The following is a 19468-nucleotide window of genomic DNA, read 5'->3' on the forward strand; positions in this document are numbered from 1 at the left end:
GCAAATAGAGATGGCCAATAACGGCTGGTCAGCCAAAGCAGCTCAATTCTTGTGAAAAGAAATTAAACAATTCAGGAAATGATTCACTTCTAAAATAAAAGTAACTGCAAATAATGCAAAAATAAATTGTATTTACATTATACTTGTCAAAACCACTGGACATATCAAATCACTTTACAGCCACTGAAATACCTTTTGAAGTATAATACCGTTGTAATGTAGGAAACACAGCAGCTAATATCCATACAGCAAACTCCCACAAGCAGGGGCAACATTCTTCCCATGATGCTGATCGAGGGATAAATATGACCAATTACTTTGAAATAGTGCCTTGGGATCTATTACTTCCACTCAGGCAACTAGTAATCTTGGTTTAATATCTCATTTTAAAGATAAAATCCTGGAAACTAGGATAACAATAGAAAATACAGATAAAAAATGAGGAGGTCAACTTTGATCGTGAAGAAAGACAGTTTATGACACTGTGTCAGCATATGTGAAACTTTAATTAGAGCATCGTCTCCTTCAAGCTAACTTTGCTTCATCTTATGATGATGTTTCTTAGTTCTCTTCAACCCTGTTAAACAGTCAAAGGCCAATGTGATTAATCTCAATCACAATTTGATTTCAAGCATAATCTTACAGTATACCTGTATTCCTGTTCTGCAGAGCATTAGCAGGCATATCTAATGATGGCAATACCTGATCCTTTGGACCTTTTGAGGAAAGATGTGCTAATGATTATAAAGGGATCCTTCTTAAACTTAAACGCTCAAAACTTTTCATTTCACATAGAAACTTGGGAAGTAGAATGTGCACCAGAAACAGGGAACTGTCATTCTCAAAAGATCAGTTTTGTCTTTTTTCTTGAGCAGATTCTACAATTTTATACCTCTCAGATAGCAAGCTACCTTTAAGATATGCTACTGCATATCATGATACCCCACTGAAGTTAAACTACAGAGGCATTCTCTGAACGATGCCATATTGTGGAAGTACAGTCTCAGCTAAGCCACATACATAAACCTCTGGAAAACAAGAAAGGTACATAAAAATAATTTTGAACATTTGTTTGTGTTTCAGTTTCTTAGTCAAAGGTTCTGTTGAAGGTGACTGACATGGGAGAACAGATTCCTGACTGTTGGTAATCCAAGGAGCCTTTCTTTTTATGAGAACTGAAACAGTGAGCATTGGCAGTCTGTTCAATCACAGGGGACTACAAACACTGATTCTGGCCTCATCTGATTTCTACATATGTACACATTCTGGCATAGATTGCTACATAGCCATCACGAATTGAAAGGCTTACTCTTTCCGTTCTGTAGGCCAGGGGCATGGAGACCAATTACTGCAGCCCCACCACTGTTCTAGCTGAAATCAACTAACTCAACAGAGACTTAGGATTGAACTTGAAACGTCCTTGCATGGTTCATTGCCAGATTTTACAGTGCCCTTATTGGGGGATCTCTCTTATATTTAAACAAGTGACAAGCATGCGTGTGGTTTTGGACTCAGTCCAACTGAAAGGAATAACTTTTCACCTCCCAATGTTGCTATTCCTAAGGCCGGGGAAAACTAAAATTGCCTTCATTGTCATCTTGAGACCTTTTGAGAGACTTTGGCGAGGCTACAACTACAGTCTTATTCCCAGGTCAGAACAGCACAATACAAAGAGTGCAACGCTGCACCCTTCACAGAGCGCAGACGAGGCTTACCAAAATGGTTACAAGGTTGAGGGATTTTAGCTACAATGTGAAATAATCTGGTGAGTAAACTCCTTGGAGAAAAAGGAGATTGAGGGGAGATTCAATAGAGCTGTGTAGCATTATAACAGCTTTTGACAAGGTCGATGAGGGAAACCTGTTGCCACTAGATGATAGCAAAAGGTTGAAGGAACACTATGTTCAAGTTCTGGGCAAGAGATACAGGTGATGTGAGGAAGAACTTTTTTTTCATAGTAAGTGTTAATGAAATGGAGCCTGTGGTGCAGGAAACAGAGACAATTAATGATTGCAAAATGGAAGTGGAAAGGCACCTGAAGAAAACAAACTTAGAACATAAGAACTAGGAGCAGGAGTATGCCGTCCAGCCCTTTGGGCCTTTCAATAAGATCATGGCTGATCATTTTGTGGACTCAGATCCACTTCCCGCGCTCTCACCATACATCTTAATTCCGTTTCTGTTAAGAAAAAATCTACCTTAGCTTTAAAAACATTTGCTGAAGTAGCGTCAACTACTTCACTGGGCAAGGAATTAACAACCATCTGGGTGAAGAAGTTGCTTCTCAATTCAGTCCTAGATCTGCTCTCTCTAATCTTGAGGCTATGCCCTCTTGTCCTAGTTTCACCTGTCAGTGGAAACATCTTCTCTACTTCTATCTTACCTATTCCCTTCATAATTTTTTTATGTTTCTATAAGGCCCCCCTCATTCTTCTGAATTCCAATGAATATAATCCCAATCTACTCAGTCTCTCCTCATAATCCAACTCCCTCAACTCCAGAATCAATCGAGTGAACCTCCTCTGCACACCCTCCAGAGCCAGTACATCCTTTCTCAAGCAAGGAGACCAAAACTGCACACAGCACTCCAGGTGTGGCCTCACCAGCACCTTGCACAGCTGCAACATAACCTCTCTGCTTTTAAACTCAATCCCTTTAGCAATGAAGGACAAAATTCCATTTGCCTTCCTATTTATTTGTTGTACCTGCAGACCAACCTTCTGTGATTCCTGCACAAGGACACCCAGGTCCCTTTGCATAGCAGCATGCTGCAACTTTTTACCATTCAAGTAATAATCCTTTTTACTATTACTCCTACCAAAATGTATGACTTCACATTTATTTACATTGTACTCCATCTGCTAGACCGTTGCCCAGTCATTCAATGTATCTATGTTCCTCTGCAAAGTTTCACACTTTGCTCTGCCACTCATCTTAGTGTCATCTGTAAACTCTGATATCCTGCATGTGGTCCCCAACTCCAAATAATCTATATAAATTGTAAATAATTGCAGTCCACACACCGATCCCTGAGGCACACCACCAGTCATTGATTGCCAGCCAGAATAGCACTCATTTATCCCCACTCTTTGCTTCCTGTTAGTCAACTAATCCTCTATCATTGCTAATAACTTACCCCTAACGCCATGCATCCTTATCTTATGCAGCAGTCTCTTGTGCTGCACCTTGCCGAAGGCCTTTTGGAAATTTAGGTACACCACATCCATTGGGTTCCCATTGTCCACCTTGCTCATAATGTCTTCATAGAATTCTAAAAGATTTGTCAAGCATGACCTGCCCTTCATTAACCCATGCTGCATCTGCCCAATGGAACAATTTCTATCAAGATGCCTTGCTACTTCTTCTTTGATAACAGACTCAAGCATCTTCCCCACTACAGAGGTTAAGCTAACTGGTCTATAATTCCCCATATTTTGTCTACATCCATTTTTAAACAGTGGTATCACATTTGCTGTTTTCCAATCTGCTGAGACTGCCCCAGAGTCCAGCGAATTTTGGAAAATTACTGCCAGTGCACCTGCTATTTCTCCCGCCATCTCTTTTAGTACCCTGGGATGCATTTCATCAGGGCCAGGAGACTTATCAATCCTTAGCTCCATTAGCTTGCCCAACACTACCTCTTCCATGATGATGATTGTTTCCAGGTCCTCACCAATCTTCGTCTCGTTATCAATTACTGGCATGTTGTTAGTGTCCTCCACTGAAGACCGATACAAAATACCTGCTCAATGCTTCGGCCATTTCGTCATATCCTATAACTAAATTCCCCTTCTCATCCTCTAAAGGGCCAACGTTTACGTTAACCACTCTTTTTTGTTTTATCTATTTGTAGAAACTTTTGCTATCTGTCTTTATAACTTGCAACTTACAGGGTTTCAGCAAAGAAATGGGACATGGGGAAGAATGTGGCTGACTGGATTGTTCGAACAGAAAGTCAAAGTGGATGGATGGGCTGAATGGTCTCCATCTGTGCTTTAATAACTTGTTCTATTTATTACTAATCACAACCTTTGGAAATGCACAATTTTTTACCTTGTCTCATGATTTGGCTCGGATATTTAGCTGTGAATTTTGCCATGAAGTTTTCCTGGCTGTGAATGGCATTGTACTACAGCTAACCGTGGGCAAGAAGAGAACTCTGAAAAATGTACAACATTCTTTGAAAGTTGCAACTTAAAGATTTCTGTGAAGATACAAATTGCGTAACAAAAGAATATTACCTTGTGAATATTCCTTTCAGAATAAAAATGTCATTCTCTGTAATGAAATGCACTCACCCAATGAGCCAAAGTATCTAGTAAATTGACAGGAAATGGGTAAACATGAAACATTACGACTTATGCTTAATCATTGCTAATGCAACATGATTAAAATTTAGGGAAATAACCAACAAAAAACTATCATGACCCCTAGTTTAATCTAAAAACATAATCTGGTTCTGTCTTTACAAAAAAGATACAAATAATTTCCCAAGAACGACTGGGGACCAATGGTCTAGCGAGAGGGAAGATTTGAAGAAAACCAGTATTAATGAAAAAAAATGCTAGAGAAATTAAAAGCTGATGATTCCTAATACCTAATAAACTGTATCCAGAGCAGGAAAGGAAGTAGCTCTGAGATATTGAACTTATTGCTGGTCTTTGTCCAATATTCTATAGTCTCAGGAACAGATCCCCCAGATTGGAGGGAGTCAAATGCAACTGCACCACTCAAAAAAAGGGAGAGAGAAAGAAACAAGTGAATTAAAGACCTAACATCAGTATTGAGGCAATGACTAGAATCCGTTATATAAGACTTGATAACATAGCGCTTGGAAAACATTAAATGGATTAAACGAAGTCAGCATGGGTTCATAAAATGGAAATCATACTTGTCTAATCTGTTGAAGTCTTTGGAGGATGCTTCTTGTAGCAACAGACAAGGGAGAACCAGTGGATATGGTGCATTTGGATTTCAAGCAGGCTTGTAACAAAGTCCCCCATAACAGAATAGTGGTAAGAATTAAAAACACAGAACTGGGGGCAAGACACGGGCAGTGGCAGGCCAGTGGTATTATCGCTGGACTGTTAATCAAGAGACCCAAGTAATATTTTGGGACCTTGGTTTGAATCCTGCCATGGTGGATGGTGGAATCTGAATTCAATGAAATTCTGGCATAAAGAGTCTGATGATGACCGTGAAAAATCATTGTTCATTATCAGAAAAATCCCATCTGATTCACTAATGCCCTTTATGGAATGAAACTGCCATTTGACAGGCCTACGTTTGACTCCAGATCTATAGGAATGTAGTTGACTCTTAAATGCCCTCGGGGTAATTAGGGATGAGCAATAAATACTGGGCTGGCCAGTGATGCTCTCAAACTATGAATGAATAAAAATTATGCTAACATGGTTTGAGAATTGATTGAAAACATGAAACAGATGGTGGAAATAAATGGGTCTACTTCCTGGTGATAGACAGTGATTAGTGGGGTACCACAGGGAACTAGGTTTGGATAAATGACTTGGACGAGGGAATGAAATGCAATTTTCCATGTTTGCTGATAACATAAATGTAAGTGGGATTAAGAGTTATGAGGAAGATGATCTAATTAAGCTGAGGGCAGACACATGGTAAATGCAGTGTATCATGGGTAATGTAAGATTTAACACACTGTTGTGAAAAACAGAAAGACAATATTAACAAAATGGTGATACATTGAGAAATGTGGACTTACAAAGCCATCTGAGTGACATTCTATACTAGTCAATGAAAGTGAACAGGCAGATCCAGCAAGCAATTAAGATTGCAAATAGCACATTGTTCTTTATTGCAAGAGGATGAGAGTTCAGATGTTGGGATGTCTTACAGCAATTGTACAGGACCTTGTTTAGACCACACCTGGAGTCATGCAGTTTTAGTCTCCTTACCTAAGAGAGGATATATTTGCTGCAGAGGCAGTGCAGCAAATGTTCACTGGGCTGATGCCAGAGATCATAGGACTGTGGCATGAGCAGCGATTGGTTTGATGTATTCACTAGAGTTTAGAAGGATGAGAAAGGATCTAACTGAAAAGCATAAAAATCTGAAAGGATTGTGTAGGCTAACTGCAGGGAAGGCAATTCCCTTTACTAGGCAGTTTAGAATCAGGGCTCACAGTCTCAGAATATGCAATAGGCCATTTCGCACTGAGAAGAGAAAACATTTCTTCAGAGGGTGATCAATGTGCTGAACTGGCTATGACAGAAGGCTATGGGAGGTGGATCGCTGAATATATTCTAAAAGAGCTTTTTTAAAAAAGATTTTAAAGGTATTAAGGAAAATGGAAGAAAAGCAAGAATTTGCAAGTGAGCAAAGTGATCAGCCATGATCATATTGAAAGGCAGAGCAAGCTTGAATGGGCATATGAACTACTCCTGCTTTGATTTCTAAAAAAATATTTTGAGGTTAATTTTCTGAAAACGCCAAAAAGTGAGAGCATGCACGCAAGAAAATTGAAATATAAAAAACAAATGTGAAGTTAAGCAACATTTGCCTGATCTGTCAATCTGTTATAAGTAAACAATTTTAAAGTATATTTCATGGTAATTCTTTGTGTGGGGCCAGTCATGTAAATAACATCAATTCCCAACATTGACAGGGCAATTTAGGAACTATCACAAGATTGGCTGAGTTTCTCAACTGACTCAAAACATCCAGGGAATATTCCTCACTGAACTCTCAATCTGTTCACTAGCCTGATGAAAATCTACTAAGTAGCTGATTATGAGTACTTAAAATAGATCAAATGAATAGATAAAACTCAAAGCCATGAAAACCCTAAAACCAATGCAACACTTGTCTCAGGAAGCTGATCATACCGTGTTAATAATGAGGTTGGCTGACTTGCTTGCCGAGCTAGCTGGTTACTGTATGGACATTTCATTACCAAACTAGGTAACATCTAGGAATTCCTAGAGGCCTGGTTTTCAACCAATAATCTAATCACTAAACATTTGGAATTAGACCTCATATACAAACCCATGCAGAACAGAAGTGGAAATGACACAACCCAACTTGACAGACCGAAGCATATAAATACCAAGTGGAGTAGAACAACATCACTTCATCAGAGGCCGCTCTGATGATGCTACCTAGCATGGTGACGAAATGTCTGTATGATAACCAACCAGCTTGGCGAGCAAGTCAACAACTTCAACCACAAGCTGAGCTACAAATCTTTGCATGTATTAATAATGATACGGTATGAGATAATTTACATTTTACCAGATCAAATGGCCCCTTTGATTTGAACAAAATGAAAAAGAGGGAAGAAATAATGATGCATCGCCAATGGAGTTATAGCTTGTTTCCTCCAATTTAATGTCAATAAATAAATAGCCCACAGCTATAGACATAACATGGGATCCCAGTGACGCACGGTGAGTCACAAACAGAAAGCTGCAATTCGGTTGTTTGTGGCTACAAATGGCATCCGGTAGTACACCATTCAAGTAGGATCTAATTTTTCTAATTTAAAACAGGTTTTTGCCAAGGTGCAAATTGTAACATGTCTAAGTTGCAACTCCTAATGGACAGTGAGGAAGATGGTAAAATGTTTAATCACAAAATAATACATACAACAAAAAAAAAGTTTCAACACAGGTAAAAAAGTTACAAATGAAAATAAAGAATATAAGTTGAAAGGGAATAAGGAAGACACAGTAAAAATTTTGGAATAGTTAAGTCCATCTAAATATTTTATTCTTTGTGCATTTACAAAAATTCCAAAATCCTGAGCTACTAATTTCAATGTTGTGCTACCTCAAGAAAGACCTTGACTGTGCAATCACTTTTCACCATTGTACACTGTGTTGAGCCTTTTTGCACATGTTTCTATCCAGTCCCCTCTTAGCTAGCTCAGTAACATTTCACCAGATCACATGCTGGAACTGAAGCACTTACATCATCAGGATGGCACGATTTTTTGGGTGTGGAAATGGCCTCATTAGACAGTAATGCTTGGATTTTGAGAGGGCCGGGTGCCTTTATCTAAAAGGAGTGCATGTGAAGTTTTTTTTTTAAAAAGAAAATGACTATAAAATACTACTAGATGTGAATACTCCAATTTTAAAATTTATCTTAGATAATAATTCTGAAGTCGAAAGTTGAGAGCTTAACGTGATGTCTAATAAAACAAATTACAACAGCATACTTCAGCTATCCCAAACTGATTTTTTTCTTGTTTGCTTCCTGCTGTTGGTAAACATGGTAGAACAGATATAAAAATGTGTGGTAAAAATTAATCTGACAAACACATTGGTCATTTTACATTTTTGTATTATGTTAGGTTTTTTTTTCAAAGTTATAACTCCTAACATAAAATTACACTACAAACCAACATCCTGGTTGAAATTATGATGATTCTTATTCACTGGAATAATTAGTACCTTGGGGTGTAGGAGATTCTTAGAAGTTACTAGTACCTGAGCATGTGTGAAGGGAATGAATGGTGATGTATGCATCAGCGCATTTATTGATAAGCAATAACCCAACCTCTATAAACATATTGAATAAAACTGATCATACCTGTGGCTGTATTTCAACATTTGGCCATTCTTTGTCCAGCTAATGACAGGTTTTGGGTTCCCCTTTGCCTCACACCTCAGCATCAGTGTACTGGTCCAGTCAGTCAGTGAGATTGTATGGCCCACATCAGCAATCACCTCTGCTGCCAGAGACAATCCTTTGTCATTGGCTTTCTGCAGTATTACTGGTGCCTTGAATGGCTCCTTAGATGGATGAATAGACTCCTTCGAAGTGGGTTGATCTACTGGGTATAATTTTGATAGTTCATGGCCATTGGTAGTGATTTTATGGAAAGAAGGCTTCACTGAACTGGTATCCATGTTTCCCTCCTCTTGCTTCAGTTTGGATTCAACAGCATCTAGTTGGCCCTTAGAAATCTCAGCAACTAGTTGGCCAATAACATGAGTAGCATAAGTATCCTTTAGATCTTCAGTTTGCTGTGATATGGCCTGAATGATTTCATCCAGTCTTGCCTTGTCAATTACATATGTTAATGGAAAAGTAGATTCCATGCTAGCATCCTCCAAGGAAGTGAAGTCCTTCTCTATGGACCACTGTGACTCCCGTGAATCTGGGCTATCTCGAGACCAGCCTTTTATCTCCAAGAGTTTAAGAATGATTCCATCGTACTGACTTTGGTGGTTTAAGAAGAATGGATTTTTGTCTGACTTGCTACCATTCATCTTCAAACCTGGCATGTATCTGTCCTTTGGACTTATTGCTTCATTTGAGATTCCTTTCCCAATGGCTTCTTCCTGTTTGCTGGATGGTGGATCAATCAGTTTATTATTATTTCCAATTATTTTAATCACAAAATCATCGCGCACATGCCCTGCTACGCATGTATAGGTGCCAATATTTACTGGCTTAAGACGATTTATTTTGATATAACCAAAATGAGTAACGGTGACATGTGATGAGCTTGACAAATGTTTTCCATCTTTCTCCCATGTTATCAGGGGCTTCCGGAATCTTCTGACAGGGCACCTGATGACCACTGATGTTTTGGGAAGCAGGTAAGCCTGCCCACCAGTGGTGAACTGCAGTTTCCTTTCTTTCTTTAATTGAACATACACTTTGCGAAGACCCAGGATAGAAGGCCCTTGGCGGTCAGAAGATTTGAATTCCTTTCCGTTCAATCCTACAGCCAAAAAAAGACATTTGAAGCAAACTAAATTTAAGACGAAAAACAAAGCATTGTCTTGTCCAACAAAAACCAAAAGAACTATGGATACTGCAGATCAGAAACAGAACCATAAAATGCTGGAAAAGCTCAGCCAATCTGGCAGAGTTTGTGGAGAGAAATCAGCGTTAACATTTCCGGTCAAATGAGTCCTGAGCAACAGTCACTTGACCTGAAAGGTTAACTTTGATTTCTCTTCACAAATGCTGCCAGACCTGCTGAGATTTTCCAGCAATTATTTTTTGTGTCATTGTCTTGTTCAAAGGTTTACTGGTTTGAACTGTGACACCATAAATGAAATTTGCCTAAATGTACTTAGAGGAAAAAAATACGAAGAAGGGATTCAAGACTGAAATAATCTCAGCTCTGAGAAATAGAGCTGCTTAGTTTCCTAAAACATATATTTAGGCCCAAATCTACACCGTCAAGGATCTAACACTTGGACCCCCTTTGGAAAATGACCCAAATCCCCCCCACTCATGATTTCACTGCAACACAAAGTCCTTTCTTTCATACAGGAAACCACATTCTCTGGACCTAAGTGTAACCAATGTTTGACAGATTCCAAGAAGAGTTGTGATCAGCATCCTTTCCTTCAAAGGCTTTTAACAGTGAAGTGTTCTGGGGTTAGAGGTGAAGGCAGGTGGTGGTATGACTAGTAGCTTACTAGTTTCAGATGAGGCCAGGCAACTGATTTGCAGCTACTTTCACGCCTCTTGTGTGAGGACTAATGTCTACCCGTCTCCTCACCACCAGAGAGAAACAACAATAAGTTCAAATAGATATGTGTGAATACTATGGCTCAGTGTTAGTACTGCTGCCTCACAGAACCCACGGTCCCAGCTTTGATTCCAGCCTCATTTGTGTGGAGTTTGCACATTCTCCCTGTGTCTGCATGGGTTTCCACTAGGTGATTCAGCTTTCTCCCCTAACCTAAACATGCGCATGTAAGGTGGATTAGCCCTATGAAATTGTCCAGGGGTGTCTAGGCTAGGTGGGTGAGACCTGTGAAATTGTCCACCGATGTCTAGGCTAGGTGGATTAGCCATGGGAAATGTGGGGTTCCATGGATAGGGTGGGGGCTGCGTCTGGGTGAGATGCTCTCAGGAGGGTTGTTGTTTTCCACACAGGATTCTGTGACTCAAACATGCTTGTACACTTGGTTCAAGAGACAAATGCACAAAGTTGTCAGGCACTCGTGGAGACTTGTTTGATAAGGCAACATACAGGAATATTGATTTGGCTGAACAAAATACTGGCAAGCTTGGGATCTTCAAGTGATGACCCAGAAAATAAGACAATGGTGATCACAGAATAATTCATGATCTACAGTATCCTGAAGGATCAAAAGCGGAGGTGTTTTGAGAATAATGAATAGCAAAACAGTTACAAACTCTTAACTTGCAAAGTTGAAAAATATAAGTATTGAGGCTGGTTTAGATGTGAGATTTAATAAATAATTTAATGCTTTTGGAATTGTTAACTTTTGGTAAACAAGGCTACTGAAGAGAATTATTTCATGACTGAAACAGTTTTTGTACATTAAATAAGACAGCAAATCACTACACTTTTGAACTTCAGTTCATAGTTTTAAATGCAACATTTAAAGTTATTTCAAAATGGTTAAGCAGAAAATGGTTAAACTTACTGGCACAGGGTGGGAAGGAACATGATCTGAGCAATGGTGGGTGAGGTAAGTGCGAGCAATTAGCGTTGTTTAGAGTATTGGAAACCCCATCTTTATCCACTTTCCTGCAAAACAATTCACGTCTCTGTGTACCTTCCCCACAAGTTGTTGAACACTAGGATAGATAAAGGGTTGTTCTTGGTTAAGTCATCAAAAAAAATAGATGTCTGCACTGACATGATCTGTTTAGAGGTTGTAGTTGCTGTATCAAGACTGATACATCATGACAGTGTCAAAATATGGATTAGGAATATCTCCAGCACCAGACACCTGCCATGGTAAGGGGCTTGGCCAGCACCTTCAATACCCCACTGACATCTCCCCTTCAGACAACTGAGCAAGACAAACTATGGAATTAAAATTTCTCTGCTAAGTTTTCATTGTAAATTAGATAGCCTCTCAAATCTGAGTCTGCATGGGCCCATGCCTAAGAAATAACTATAACAATCAATTAAAAACTTACTAAAAATGTGGAAATAATGAATTAAGTCAGGTTATCAAATCTGTTGAAACACCTAACTGATGAGTTGCTTCAATTTCCTTTCACCGATTATGAATGGCACCTAAACCTCCAATGAAGATGAGAGCTTAAAATAAGTGAGTGTGCTGGTCTAAAACAAATGGCTCCAGTATCATTTCAAATATAAACAGAGTGAATTGTTTCAAGCATTTATGGATTTGTAATGTTACTTCTGGTACACATATTTAAAAGTGGTACGTTTCATATTAATGTGAAATAAGGTAAACTAGGCACATGGTCACGTACATCTTAAACCAAACGAGAACAATCATGATCAATTGACAAATAAAATGGATCAAATGTGGTCAGATTTTTAAGATGACAGTGGTTCATCAGCAGCCTTTCGTAAAACTGCCTTCTTTCTATCGTGAGAGTTGTGGCTGGCCAGTTCTCTCACTTCTTCAGAGATCATACGTATCAGTCATGTTCCAAAAGGGTTCAGCACAAATCCCAGGCCAACACTCCAATGCAGTAGGAATTAGTACTACACTGTCAGAGATGCTGTCTTCCAGAAAAGGTATTAAACAATCATCTCACCTATCTTCTTCGATTGGTGCATAATATCTCCTGACAAGAACTGAAAGAGAGCAGGTGAGTCCTTCCTGATATCCAGGGTAATAATTATTGAAATAATACAACAAGAGGCCAGTATCCTGTCACTAAGTCAATCTTTATTTACACATAGAAAGTCCTTGACACTGGCCCAGTTCCAGCTCTCAGAAACATTCGAATATCTGACACTCTTTTTATCTGTCAGCTAGGGCTTCCTGATTGGACCAGATTAACAACCACAATCATGAAATTTATATTCTATGAGGTCCACATGGTTAACCCCATTACAATCTCTACAATTTTCCCCCAACCAATATCACCACACTGATAATCTTACATTACCTTCCTGATAACTTGGGCAGCAGCATTTGCCACCTGTACATTTTGGTCTCCATTGAGAAGCACACTGGTAGCAACAACCTTCCACCATCAGGACTCTGCAAATTCTTTAAGCAGTCTGTTTGGATAATGTCTCCCTGAAAGCTGAGCTGGCGTGCCAGGAATGTCACATGAAACAAAATATAGCCACTGTGCAAATACATGACTCTCAGACATTTACAACTCACATAAGCCTTCTCTGTATTCAAATAAACATTACTGACCACAGGCAATGGCCTATGTAACCTATTCTCAGTCCTGGAATTGACTTTGTTTGAGTGGAAACATGCCTTGCTGTATTCTTTACATAGGATGAGTCCCCAATTCTAAATCGGAAGCTCAAAATTTGTCCAATATGTGAGCAGTAACGAGATGATCCTACCTGTAGCCATTGAGAAGCCAACCATTCAGCAGGGCAGTCTATGTTCCCACAAGCCCGATGAACTTCTGGTTTAGGAGCGAGGCAGAGTTCCTCTGCTAGATCCACAAAACTCCCATCTGCCATTCTCTGTTTGCAAAGGACCTGTCGAACCTGCACGCCACCTCCACAGCTCTGTGAACACTTTCAGATTAAAAAGACAATTATTTCACAAACATTTCAGCTAAGAATATGCAGAAATGCATTTGAACCCCATCATTACCAATATTTTGGTAAGTTTCTGAAGTTGGTCTTGGACTGGGAGCAGATTTGTTGAGGGATTCTAAGTGCACTGGGAACATATATGTGCAGTACACAATCAGAAAGATGTGCCTGCTATAACCCAGAACTAATGGAGGATCTAACACATTTAAATCAGCCTTATTTCACTTGATAGTATTAACACCATTGAACAATGGGCAACAGCTTTCAAAACCTCAAACAAAATCATAGATGCCGGTCAGTTGGATGATATACAAAGGTCAATGGGCCAAAATATTTTATCAAAACAAAACCAGAAAATATGCCTTCAAAATAGTGACTAAATTGCATCTGCCCAAACATGTTCAATTAGCCCCTTCTACACATGCCACTTTAGCAAAACCTAACATGTGATTTCAACAACCACATGCAGAGCCACATGTGTTGAGCTGAAAGTTATATGAACGATATCTATGTGCACATCCTACCCTCATTTCAGTTCGAAAAGCTTATCCCTATTTATGTTCTGGCAACCCCCTGCGTAAACCAGTCACGTCAGAGTGACATCATTCCACCACTGACCACACAGCAGTTCTAGTTTTATATTCCAATTTCAATGCATGTACTGCACAGAAAGCCAATAAACTGTATTTGCTGGCTTCCGAAATTATTGAATATTTGTACATTTCACTACTAACCACATTCATTAACCGAAATCTTGCAAGGTAAGAGGAGAGAAATATTCAAGTTTAGAATGGCAACTGAATTCTACTGCACGCTTGAGATGTATATCTTCGGGTATGCCATACTGGGATGGGGTCGGTGGATTTATGGCAAGTCAGGGATACTGGATCAAGGGCATACTGCTGTCTCTCAGTTCACCAGATCAAAAGCAGACAGATTTTTGGAGGAGATGAACTACTGCTGTTCCTTTCCACACGTTTTGCTAATGTTGAAAGTAACAAACTGGCATTCACAGTCAGTATTTTACTTTCCCATGTGGCTCCAAAAAAAAAGTAAGCTACCTTAGACGTATATGGAATAGTGTAGGTTAGATGGGCTTCAGATCGATATGACAGGTCGGCACAACATCGAGGGCCGAAGGGCCTGTACTGTGCTGTGATGTTCTATGTTCCATGTATGTTCTATGTTAATCAACGCCAAAACAAAAATTACCACAGAATTGGAAGTCAGCCAAGTTTCATGATGCCAATACCCATTATTTAAATAACAATAATCAGGTACATAATTAATTCCCAGATGTTTTGGTCTTACTGTTTTGTCTTTATCTTCCTAAATCCATGTTGGCGACTTCCTTGTGCTTTGTCACTGCATTAGGGCAACAACAGAATTCCTTGCCATTAGATGTGAAGCTGGAAAAGCACAGCAGGTCACACAGCATCTGAGGAGCAGGAAAGTCAATGTTTCGACCTGTTGGATACTGTGTGACCTGCTGTGCTTTTCTAGCTTCAAATCTATTAACTCTGGGCTTCCAGCATCTGCAGTCATAACTGTCTCCAAGTTCTTTCTTGCCATCTTTCATTTCACAGCTGGATTACACCCATTACCTCGTACTGTGGATGTCAGTCTTGGTTAATCTAGACAGTCAGTTATCTATTGAAGTCAGGCATCAGATGCCTTTTAACAATTTCAAAAGAGGTTGCGCTCTCATGGTTAATCAAAACAGTCAGTCCAGCTTTTTAATGCTTGCAGGAGTGGCTCAGTTTTAATCAGCCATGAAAACATCTGATGGGGGCAGTGATTGAAAACGTCTGTAAGGAGCTGTAACATTCCACAATGACAGCTTATGATAAATTCTGTACAGCTCTTGTGTTACAAACAAAACCAAAGCTCGTGGTAATCAACATACATGAGACTCCCCTAAGCAGGCAACTTCGACACTGAGCAACACTTATCTTTTTGTTTCACTTTTAGATCTTCCTCACAAAATATGTGTTTGGGTTCTCATATGCTCCACAATATTTCATATCCGACTTATTTACATGGAAGTCCCCATAATTTATAATGACAGATTTAATGAGGTCAAAGTTGAGTCGCTCTTACAGATTATCGAAAATTGAAATGACCTTTTCCAAAACTGATGTTAATTTTTTTCCTCCCTATCATAAGAGTTGGCTTGTATCCACCTTACGTCTTCATATGTCAGAAAACATTGGAGTACAATCTGTTTCACTAGAAATTTTTGAGGCTTCAGTGCATTTTTCCACTCAATTTCACAGTATCAGAAGTAACAATAGATTAATACTTTCTTTTAGAAGATATCTATTTGTGGAAAATCGTCGGTAATCATAGCATTTCAATTCAAAATCTATGTTCAAAGACAGGTCCTATCAAATAAGACAGATTTGCACTGTTATTATATTGATAAAATAATTTTAAAAAATTGAGTGTGTTTAAGGTGTGATCAGCACTTTCCACCATCTGGCTTGATTTAGAGAGTTTTGTATCACTCATGTAACTGATCCGTAAAGGATAAACGGGAAAGGAAAATACACTTGCATTTATATGGCACCCATGACAAGCTCAGGACATCTAGAAACATGCTACAGGCAATTAAACACTTGCGTCACTGTTGTATTATAGAAATGGCAGCCACTAAATTGGGCACAGTAAGATCTCACAGACTGCTTTGTGATAATGACCAGATAATCTGCATTAATGACGCCGATTGAAAAATCAATATGGTCTAAGATAACCACTTTCACTTGGTTTCGGGTTTCAAAAAAAACTTCCCACAAGCAGGTTTACTCTGGGTTGCAAATGCATGGTCTCTGAACTCATGAAGGAAATCATTATCCCACATGGTGCCTGATAAAAATAATGGTAGTAAAAAGTCTTCTGAATATACAGACTGAACGAGGAAGATTCAGACAGCTGGAAAAGCTGACTGGCAAATTGTGTGCAGATATATGCCTGTCTGTCCACGTATATAACTTTCCACCGTACAACCGTCTGAGTCTGTCTATAATTGTAGGTGCACAAGTGCTGGAAACTTCCTGCTAGATTTACAGAGGTGCCAACTGGTCTACTGAGGTAGAGGAAAAGCACTTACTGGTCTAAGTAGAAGAGGATCTTAAATTGATCAAGCAGTCATCCATTACATGTTAGAAATCAGTTTCTTTGAGATGTGGATATTGCTACAGAGGCTATGGACATTATTTTCCTATTGTCAGTTGTAGTTTTTTAAGCAGCAAGATTCACTTTGTCTGGCTTGCGATCGCTCACAAGCACTTTTCTCATGCAAGGTTCAATTCATTAATTATGCAACTATGTTCTAAAGTGCCCTTCTTTGTCGGATTGTGCGTCAGAAGTGGTGGAAATGTCCTCCACAGCCAGGGCGCTACTGCATTCATGCCATGCTTAAGGACTAGCAACTCCCCATTTCAGATTCTGGAAATCAAGAACTGCCCCTCACAATGTTATGTTCAATCATCACTGCTGTGGGCAGGAGTCCGGAGGTTGTGTTGGTGGAGGGAAGATCTTTTTCCTGCAGACAACAAGAGGCCATGTCACCAAATTGAGGCAGTCTTGACACAGATTGCAGCACAGATCATTGCAGGGTCTCAGGTTAATGATCTTCTGTGCTCAGCCAGACCAAGTGCCACTATGTTCTCACTATTACCTCATATTCTTATGGCCACCACTTAATTTAACTCTGCCACTGCAGGTGCATATTACCAAAGCTCACGGACCACAAAACCCACAATTGCATGCATCGTGTCAACTCGATGCCTCTCACCCATGTCATCTTCCAAAACTATTAACCCTTCCCACCCAGTGCATTTCCTATACATTTAGATTAGATTAGATTAGATTCCCTACAGCATGGAAACAGGCCCTTTGGCCCAACAAGTCCACACCGCGCTTTGAAGCATCCCATCCAGGCCCATCCCCCCATAACCCTGAACACTACGAGCAATTTAGCATGTCCAATCCACCTAGCCTGCACGTCTTTGGACTGCGGGAGGAAATTCACGCAGACACAGGGAGAATGTGCAAACTTCACACAGACAGTCGCCTGAGGTGGGAATCGAACCCGGGTCCTTGGCGCTGTGAGGCTGCAGTGCTAACCACTGACCCACCGTGCTGCCCCAATTTTTATAGCAACCCCATGGGCCTATATCCTATACAGTGCATGCGTCTGGTGGATAATGTTGTGCCCCTTTAAAACCTCAAAGGTTTCACACCAACTCCAGTTCCCATACAACCTGCATACAAGAACCTACAGCTGCCTGCCGTCACCCCCAGACCCCTTTAGAAAGCACCTTTTTTGCTTCTGCATCATCACTAACTGTTCTTCATCCACTTTCACCAGATAAACCACAGATTTTTTCTCACTGCAGGAAAATCTTGGAGCCCACACCAGTGGTGGCAGTAATGGTGGGGTGGGCACGTACTGGACATAAACATCCACATTTCTTTCAAAGAGAAATTGCTCTATTTGATTGGAGACTGAACATGATCACTCAAGTGCAGCCGGGGAATCCTCAGATGCCAATGAACGCAGTTAACCTAATTGTGCAACTGTCTTCCTTTACCACCAGTGCTACTTCATTCTTAATCTGCACAAGCTTTTATCCCTTTCCAACCACAAATTCACTTCCTTCTCTCAGGGAGGCCCTGGTGGCATTGAGCTAATATCTACCTCAAAGAGTTATATGTTGGAGGCCATCACCTCTACTTTGAGAAGGAAACAACTGAATCTTCAGAGAATGCACAGGTTAAGCCTTTCACCTTCACTTTTCAGCAGCTCGGAGATGGTCACTGTGGAGGGTACTCTCTCTTGGATAGACTCAAGAACACAACCTGGTCAGCAAATCACTGGTATATGTCAAAGTTTGATCAAGTTGGATGATCTATCTTGGCCTCCTGCAGGCATATCCAATATCCTGGATACCATTCTTCAGCAATTCAATTCAAACCACGTGATATCAAGACACATTTAGAGACACTGGATACTGCAAAGGCTATGGGCCCTGACAACATTCCAGCAATAGTACTGAAGCCTTGTGCTCCAGAACTTGCCACTCACCTAGCCAAGCTCTTCCAGTACAGTTGTAACACTGGCATCAGCCCAGTAATGTGGAAAATTGTTCAGGTATATCCTGTACTCAAAAAGCAAGCCAAATCTAACCCAGCCAATCACTGCCTTATCAGTTTACTGTTGGTCATCAGTAAAGTGATGGAAGGTGTAATCAATAGTGCTTACAAGTTGCATCTGCTCAGCAATAACCTGCTTAATGATGCTCAATTTGGGTTCTGCCAGCATCACTCCGCTCCTAACCTCATTATAGCCTTGATTCAAACATGGGCTAAAGCGCCGGAGTCCAGGGGTGAGGGCAGAGTGACAGGTGTCGACATCAAAGCTGCATTTGACTGCCTGTGGCATAAGGAGCCCTACCAAAACTTGTGTCAATGGGTATCAGGAGCAGACTTTCTGCTGGTTGAAGTCATACCTGGCACATAGGAAGATGATTGTGGTCATTGGAGATCAGCTATCTCAGCTCCAGGATATTTCTGCAGGAGTTCCTCAGGTTAATGTCCTAGGCCGAACCTTCTTCAGCTGCTTCGTCAATGACTTTTCTTTCATTATGAGGTCAGAAGTGAGGAAGTTCGCTGATGATTGTACAACGTTCAGTACCATGTATGACTCCTCAGATACTGAAGCTGTCTGTGTTCAAATGCAACAAGATCTGGACAATAAACAGGTTTAGGCTGGCAAGTAATAAGCAGCATTCGTGTCACACAAATGCCAGCCAATAAGAGACAATCTAACCAACACCCCTTGATATTCAATGGAGTTACTAACACTGAATCCCTCCAATCAACATCCTGGGGGTTACCATTGACCAGGAACTAGACTCACCACAAACACAGTAACTACAATAGCAAGTCAGAGGCTAGGATGTGCACTGAGTAACTGACCTCCTGACTCCC

At 40.2% G+C, this 19468-nt stretch overlaps 1 protein-coding gene across 1 annotated transcript in view; it reads right to left on the reverse strand.

Moving 5' to 3' along the window:
- Window positions 1-19468, reverse strand: part of LOC125451321 (ADAMTS-like protein 1) — a 515681-nt gene that overhangs the window by 62487 nt on the left and 433726 nt on the right. The window contains exons 18-20 of the mRNA XM_048528318.2: window positions 13274-13453; window positions 11403-11556; window positions 8572-9712 (exon numbers count right to left, since the gene is read on the reverse strand). Coding sequence (XP_048384275.2) covers window positions 8572-9712; window positions 11403-11556; window positions 13274-13453 — 1475 coding nt within the window. The remainder of the gene's footprint in view (window positions 1-8571; window positions 9713-11402; window positions 11557-13273; window positions 13454-19468) is intronic.

Source organism: Stegostoma tigrinum, chromosome 3 (genome assembly GCF_030684315.1).
Source record: "Stegostoma tigrinum isolate sSteTig4 chromosome 3, sSteTig4.hap1, whole genome shotgun sequence".
Lineage (NCBI taxonomy): Eukaryota > Metazoa > Chordata > Chondrichthyes > Orectolobiformes > Stegostomatidae > Stegostoma > Stegostoma tigrinum.